At 56.4% G+C, this 8,070-nt stretch overlaps 1 protein-coding gene across 1 annotated transcript; it reads left to right on the forward strand.

Annotated features, from left to right (window-relative positions):
* The first annotated feature begins 212 nt into the window (after positions 1 to 212).
* On the forward strand, positions 213 to 3,903 carry HSPB8 (heat shock protein family B (small) member 8). Its single transcript, XM_039560998.1, is given in 4 exon segments — positions 213 to 906; positions 909 to 1,077; positions 2,153 to 2,216; positions 3,151 to 3,903. Coding segments are annotated over 4 exon segments (600 nt in total). The 5' UTR covers positions 213 to 699; the 3' UTR covers positions 3,311 to 3,903.
* The last annotated feature ends 4,167 nt before the right edge of the window (positions 3,904 to 8,070 follow it).

Genomic DNA, 8,070 nt, shown 5'->3' on the forward strand with positions numbered 1-8,070 from the left:
AGCAGAGCAGCAGGAGGGGGTGGCAGGGGCTGGGGCAGCTGCCGAAACACTGTGGCCCCGTGGCAGCCGGGATCCTTGGGCCAGCAGAAGAGGTCAGCTGCCACTGCCCAAATTCTCCACGGCTGTTTCATCCTCTCCAAAATACTCGTCTGACAGGGCAGGACTTGCAAAACACACACCCCCCTCCTCTGAAATCCATATAAATAGTACTCGCCCAACGGCTGGAAGGTTAGAGAAGTTTCTGGGCTCCAGGCTCAGGCATTTATTGCAGCTCTCACCCAGGAGCAGCAGGGAAAGTTGCACATAAAGTGCTGGAGAGTGAGAAGTGAGAGAGAAGCCTTTTAATCTCAGGATATTTGGTTTTTTGTTTCTCTCTCCTGACAAGAAGTTTTATTTTCCTCTCCCCAGTCCTGGGATCGCAGCCAGACAGGAAGCTTTTTCTCGCGGCCAGAGAGCTCCCTCCGTCCTTCCTGTGATCTTCCAGCTCCCGGTGATTCAGCCTGAATTGATTTTCTCATTGTCCTTCACCTGGTGCCGGGAAGGAGGGATCGTCCCCGCGCACCCACGTCCCACCCGGGGTGGATGCGTCTCCTCCGGGACAGGCTCCCGGAGGAAGTTTGCAGCCAGGAGCAGCCACACAGAGGCTGAGACTCCGTTGGAGAGCCCCGGGGACACGCTCAGACCCCTCCGAAGGAAGCCATGGCCGATAGCCAGATGCCCTTCTCCTGCCATTATCCCGGTAGGCGCAGCCTCCGCGACCCTTTTCGGGACCCCGGCCTGACCTCACGCCTGCTGGATGAAGACTTCGGCTTATCGCCCTTCCCTGGGGATCTGACGGCGGACTGGCCCGACTGGGCTCGGCCCCGGCTCACTACCACCTGGCCGGGTCCCCTGCGCGCCGGTCTCGGCCGCACCCCCCCATGGCCCCCGCCTACGGCGCCCACTTCGGGGGGTACCCCGAGAGCCGCAGCCCAGCGCCGTTTCCCCGCGAGCCCTGGAAGGTGTGTGTCAACGTGCATAGTTTCAAACCCGAGGAGCTGACAGTCAAAACCAAGGACGGCTACGTCGAGGTGTCAGGTGAGAGCCAAGGCACCGGGGAGGTGGCACTGCCAGCTCAAGGAATTGCCGCAGAATGCCAAAATCGGCTTTATTTTATTTTATTTTTATCAGCAGCAGCAGCCCTGTGCTCGGGAGCAGGGGAGGGCTAGGGGAGGGCTGCATCAGGGCATTGGGGCATCTCCAGAGGCAGTTTGGGTGTCGTGGGGGAATCTGGCTCACAAGCCATGGTGGTTTGCTGCTAAAATGAGAAAGGACACGTGTCCTTCGGGGTAAATCTCCCTGCTTTCTGCCCTGGCTGGCGGCACCCTGCAGCGAGCGGCCAAGAGGGGCCCCAGCTCTGCTCAGTTAATTATAGCCAGGGTGAGGCCGGCAGGGAGGGAGATTCCCTTTAAAGGGGCCGAGGGAGAGGCTGAGAAGAAGGGAGCAGCTGCTGCACAGCCCCCTGCACAGCCCCCAGCTCAGCCCGGCTCTGAGTCGGCCAGAAACAGGTCCCTGAAGAGTCAATTAATGGAGAGAAAGTGGGTGTGTGGTCCAGCATATTCGGGGTGCCCGCGACTGCCCTCAGTGTCCCATCAGCGTGACACTGACACTCCCCATTGTCCCATGGTCCTCCAGGCTGGGATCACCAGGGAGGGCGGGGGGCTGCCACCTAACACAGCTCTGGGTGTTTATTTGGAGCTCACTGCACCGCAGTGGAAAAAGCCACAGCTCAGGGGGGTCCAGGCAGCCTCTGGCTGATGCTCCAGGCACAGGGACCCCCAGCCTGACAGAGTGGTGGAAAGGAGCCCATCCTGGGGAGTGGGGCCAAGGGGGATGGTACCACCTACAAAGGCTTTATTATTTGTTTATTTTCTTAAGCCCCAGCTCTTGGCAGCCTGTGAGTCCCCAGTTTCCCACTGGAAATATGGCTGTGCTGTATCCAGCATCTCCTTCCCCTACATGGAGAGGCTTCCTGAGTCCTCCCCAGAGGAAGGGTTTGCACTGAGGCAGGGAAACAGCTGCTCGGAAAACTTTCCTATTGGGTTTAGTTGTTGTTGGGGAAAAAATAATCTTCTGGTAAGGTGCTGATGTGGCGTGTTGGCCTTTCCTGTAGGCAAACACGAGGAGCAACAGGTGGAAGGAGGGATCGTCTCCAAGAACTTCACCAAGAAAATCCAGTAGGTACCGGTCGGCCTGGCTGAGCTTTGCCAGTCCCCGTGCCCCAGCTCACACTCGCAGGGACTGTTTCCGCCCCAAAATCTGCCCTTCTGCAGCACGTGCCTGGCTGGGTCGGGCCACAGAGTGATTTCCCAAGGGAGGGAAAGGAGGAGGAGGCGGCCATTTTGGAGGCGCTCTGTCAGTCTCCTGGGCCCCCGGGGCTGCGTCTGGGTACGGCCGGGGAGCAGGAGGGGTGCGAGGAGGAGCCGTCCCCCGGGGTGCAGCCGAGCCCGGTGGGCTGGCACCATCGCCAGCCTCGAGCACATCCCTTCGTATCCCCGCATCTCCATGATGTCAGGGAGATCGCTATCACGTTGACTCACCCCATGGCTCACTTTGGCAACAACAACCGCAAAGGCGAGCCCAGAGGCCGGCGGGCCCTGACCGATGTGGGGGGCAGACCCCACCCACGGGGCTCGCATCAAAGCCCAGGGCATGGGAAGGGTTTCCTCGGCTGGCAGTAGCTCAGCTTTGCTTTTTCACCCCGAAGGAGCCCCGTGCATCCCGAACTCCCACGGGAAAGCTGGGGCGAGCACCGTGCTCCCTCCTGCTCGGCGCTCGGGCTCCTTTTACGGGCAAGGCTCGCGGCTGACGTGGGCTGCGGCACGGCCGGGATTTACTCCTGCTCCGCGGCAGCACAAGCGGCGGTGACATCGCGTCAAACACATCTGCTGGGGAGATTAAACAGAGCTCCCACGGGGGCCAGGCTGGCCAGAAGCCTGCTCTAAATATCCCCCGCACATTCCCAGGCGCTCCAATAATAACAGAGGCTGTGCTGGGGCGCCGGGGCTGCTGCCTCGGCATCGCTGGTTCCGGCGTGCTGGGGGTCCGAGGGTCGGGATCCACGAGGGATGCAGCATCCTAACCCCTCCCATCTTTCCTGCCCCCCTGCAGGCTGCCCTACGAGGTGGATCCCATCACGGTGTTCGCCTCCTTGTCCCCGGAGGGGCTGTTGATCATCGAGGCGCCCCAGATCCCCCCCTACCAGCAGTATGGCGAGGGCAGCAGCGGCAGCGAGATCCCCGTCGAGAGCCAGGAGGCCACCTGCACCTGAGCAGCCACCCGCGGCCCTCCCGCGTGCCCGGCACCCCTGTCCCCTGTCCCCTTCCCCGGTCCCCTGCGGTGCGGTGTCCTGACAGCCTCCGGCAAGGGTGACGGGTGCCGCTCGCAGGGATGGCAGCACCCGCCACCCCAGCTGAGGGCTGAGGCATACACCGGGTGCCAGGCCACCGTCCCCAAGGGCTTGTAGCAGTCTGAGGTGCCGGTAGAGATTTTGTGCCCACGGGGCCAAGCAGAAAGGATGTTCCTCCTTATGGTTATTGTTTGCTCCGAGTCACTCAGATGGGGTATTTATAACAATTACAAAAAAGGGCCTGTTTTTTTTCTTTAAAATTGACATGGAAACCTGCAGCTCTGTGTCTTTTCCTCCTCCATGAGTTGTTTTGTTTTTTTTAAACTACATCTCTGCAAAGGACACGTGTCCAGTGGTGGAGCTTGATGGCGTGGCCTCCATCCTGAGAAATCATCTGCGTGCTTTGAACGTTGGTTTGGGGTTTTGGTGTTGGTTTTTTTTTTTTCCTTATTTCCAAAGAGAATTTGTGCTTTTACTTGTCAGACCTGAGGAATAAAACCCAGTTGATGTTCTTAGCCTCTGCTTGTCTCGACTGAGCCAGTGGGGTGCGCGAAAGGCTGTGGGAGGGTGGTGGGGAGGAGGGGGGATGTCACCATGTGCCACCTCCCAGCCTGGCACAGGTTGTCCCCATGAAGGCAAGGATAAGAGAGTTGTGTGGGCATGCCTGCACTGGAGGTGAATTCCTAATCCTAGCTAACACTGTGCTGGGGAGGCATTGAGCCTGGCGAGGACCATGGGCTTATCTCGTCCTTACCCTCTCAGCGGGTTGAAAATGTTCTTCCTGCTTGGGCATGCTAAACCAGGCTCTGAGCTGGGAAAGTCAGGTTTGCCCCATCCCCATTTCCATCTCACCATGCCAGCTCCCCACCTGCAGCTCCATGGGGAAGCACTTCCCAGTGGAATGGCAGATGGTCTCTGCTGGGTTCTGGGCACAGCCTTAAAACCATTCCTGGGGGCAAAGCACCATTTGCTAACACGCTGCAGTGCCTGGAGTTAGCAAAGCCGAGGTGGTGATAGGTGGTAGGAAATTTTCCATTGACCTGTGCAGCACCTGGGCCAGGCACCCAGTTTTCTATGTCACCAGGACCTCAGAGTTAAAAATACCGCCTCACATGTTTCACTCTGGTTCATTTGGGATGCGGTTACCAACAACACCCACCACATGCTGTAAACCCTGGCACAGCACCCGCCTGCCATGAAGGCACCCACGTTCCAGGTCATGGACGGGAACCTGGGGACTCTCACCCAGTTTTGCAGATTATATTTAACTTCCACCAGTTGTTACAGAGCTGGGAGCCCCTAACAGTGCAGAGCACAGCCAGCCCCAAGCTCAGCCACCGTGGATCTGCCAGGCATGGCTGTGAGCACAGCAATTTTTATGAATAAAATATAATCCTCAAAATGGGATACTGACACTGGGATGGAATGCCAAAAGTCATGAGTCACAGCTCCAGCCCTGTGTCCTTGTGCCACTTGGAGCCGTCAGGCCCTGTGGATGACACCTCTCCAGCACAAACTGTCCTTCCTCTTCCTCACTCCTTCAAAGAGTTATTTTTATCAGCCTTTTGAAAAAATATCCCCAGGCCCAACCTCAGTTTTTTCCCCTTTCATAGAAGGACCCCAGGAGACCCTGGGGACATGCTCAGGCCCAGCAGCTGTGTCTGGCACAGGATGGTTCCCTGAGCAGGGCTGCAAGTGCAGGGGACCAGCTGTGACTCCATAGGGAACTGCCAGGGGGGAATGAGCCACAGCTGTGCCCCTCTCTCATCCCGGGGTATCTGGGGAGAGCCCCAAGCTGGCGCCCCAGCAGTGCTGGGACAAAGGGAGATTCAGGTTCACCTTTGGGGCTGCTGCACTCACCCAACAGCTCCAGCTCTTATTCCTGCTGATCCTGCAGTTTGGGGTGAGTTTTGTTTTTCTTTAATTGCTTTTTGCTTTATTTGGTTCTGCTTTCTGATGAGTTCCTTGATAGTGTCTTATAAAAGCTGTTGTCAGCTGCGTTAGCAATAATTTCCTAATGGCTGGGGTTGGCATTAGCAATTAGCACTAAGGACCACTTCCATGGGCAGCGTGCTTGGACCTGTGCAGACAGCAGCTTCCCAAGCTCTTGGATGGTCTGGAGTATCACATCCTAATGAAATAATTGTAACTGGAGATCTGGAGGTTCTTTTCAAGTAAGAGCTGATTATACATGTGAAGGAGGTTTTAAAGTAATCCCTACTGGTGTTTCTGCAAGTGGAAAAATCAGTTTGGAAACACTGGGGCACTTTTGCACTACCCTCTCCCCCCGTGTCTGATCTGGGGTTCTAGAGTGAGCAGAGCTGGGGCTGGTGGGGGGTGGGAACTGTTTGCTCACCCTCACTCATGTGTGAGATGTTGGTTTGGAGCCACCAGCCCCGTAACACAGAGCAGTAGCGGCCACTCTGCAGTGGCATCACATCTATGGGTCCAGAGCAATTACAGCACATCAGGTGGTGTCAGAACACATGATGGTGCATGGCTTAATACCAGCTCTAAGGGACAGACCTTGTGCAGGTTGTGACTGAGGGGAGCATCCTCCAGGAGGGGAGGAGTGGGCATCCTGTGAGTCTGACCCTGGGGCTGCCTGAGGGAGCCCAGGAGGGACTGAGACCCCCGCTGTGCATTTTGGGACCCCTCTCACACAAGGGAGAAAGGGCAGGATTGAGTTTATCAGCAATTCACACTGCATGGAGGCACCCCAGCCACAGCAGCACCTCTCTGCCAGCCCTGTCCCAATCATTCTAGGAGGACAGTGCTCCCTTTTTTCTCCTGGAGCAGCATTAGACTTGCCAATATCCACATCATTCAAGACCAAGTGATTTTCACTGCTGAAGGAGACAGAGGAACCATCCTAATCTGGCCTTTCATATCCTGCTCTCAGAGCAGCACTGATGCTGCCAGTACAGGGCTGTTCCTGGATGGGGAGGAGAGAGAAGCAGGTGCTTGGAAGGTTTTATTTTTTTTTTCTTTCAAAGCAGCCCGTTCCGATCAAGTACACAACCACATCTGAAAGAGCTGGTGGGATTAAGTAGTTGAATGCTGGGCAATTTGCAATTGGCACTGATGGGGCAACAGCAGGAGAAAGGAGTGTGAGGAGTGTGCCTATTCCAGGAGATGGATTCTGGGGTTGGGGCTGAGGTGGGAATCCAGCAGTTCCTGATGCATCTCAGGACCATGAGCCTTGCAAGCTCAGCCCTGAGTCCCAGCAAAGCTCTCCTGGACAGCTGGAGGGAAATGTGGGTGGTCCATGCAGCTTTTTTGTTTTGGGAAAAAATTTTGGTGATCCCTCCCGCAGCACAAGTGGGTGATTCCCAGTGCTGCCAACACAGAGCTGGGATGGGCTGATGGGGAGGGCTCAGCACCATGAGGTAAGGGGCTACATCATGGCAAACCAGCCTCAGAGGACCTGCTTCTCCAGCTGGCTGCTGTGAGGGGCTGCAGGACATGAGGAGATAAAGATAAGGTCACCCAAGCTGTGGGAGAGCTCTCTAGGCAGCTCAGTGGCAGGAGCCTCAATAAACCTCCTGGCTGTGTCCTGCTGTCTGTCCCGAGCTGCCAAGGAAGCACCCCCTACCCCCTGCAAGGCAGGAACATGGGTCAGTGGGGCCAAGGGGTTCCGAGTCCAGTTTACATCCCATCAGGGCTGGGATGGGGAGCACGTGGCTCCCAGCAGGACACCAGCTCCCAGCCTGTCCCAGAGGATTTATTTTCCTAAAATGGAAGCAAAAGCTGAATTGATTTATTTTGGTTGGCAGCATGTGGAGCCGGGTAAATAATCCACAAGAACCTCCAGAGCTGTCCAGATCCACCAGGCATCTCCAGAAACCTGGTCTCTTCTCCTAGAAGAACGGGGTTGGTCTTATTTTCCAACTGCCCACTCCTGTGGCAGGAGCAGGTGGTGGCTGGGCAGAGATGTGGCCAGTGTCTGGCACAGCAGCTCCCAGAGCTGTGTCCATCCCTGTCCTGGGAAGCATCGCTCTCACACACCCTCATGTGCCCGTGGATTGGGACACCCTTGCTGGCTCGCCCTGCAGGGATGCACTTGATGTGTCTCGTTGCTCCCTGTTGGATCTCACTGTTGGGTCATGCTGTGGGGTCCTGGGGTGCCCACAGAGATCCTTTTGTTGTTTGATGAGGCTGTTTGTGCTTTCCAGCCCCTCTGGGAGCCTCTGCACAGCTCTGCACATGCAGGAGCTCAGCCTGACTACCTCCAGCATCCTCCTGCTCAGTCCCTGGGGCTGCAGAGCTCCCCTGGCCCCACCAGGAAATGTGCAGTCTCCAGGCTCTCACTTGGCAGCTGGTTCGTGTTCCTGCAGTGAATCCATCTGGGTTTGCATGGGGGATTTGGTATAACACTTCCAGGTGTTTTTCCTTCCCAGAGCCCTCCGGAGCGTCCCTGTCTCCCCGAGGGTTTCTCACTATTTCTCACACAAATCTCGGCTGCTTCAGTACAAGCCAGTCCCTTTTCCTTGAGAAAATATCCTGTAACCACCCAGGTGTTTCTCTGTTGTAGCTGAAGCCATTTGGGGGTTTTCATGCTTCTCTTTGGGAGTTTCGTCTCCTTTGGAGATTTTGTTTTCATGAAGTTTTTGTCTCCGCTTGCAAAGTGAATCTTATCTGCTTTATTTTGGATGTCTCCAAAGGGAACACTTTACTACATG

This window comes from Corvus cornix, chromosome 15 (genome assembly GCF_000738735.6).
Source record: "Corvus cornix cornix isolate S_Up_H32 chromosome 15, ASM73873v5, whole genome shotgun sequence".
Taxonomy (NCBI): domain Eukaryota; kingdom Metazoa; phylum Chordata; class Aves; order Passeriformes; family Corvidae; genus Corvus; species Corvus cornix.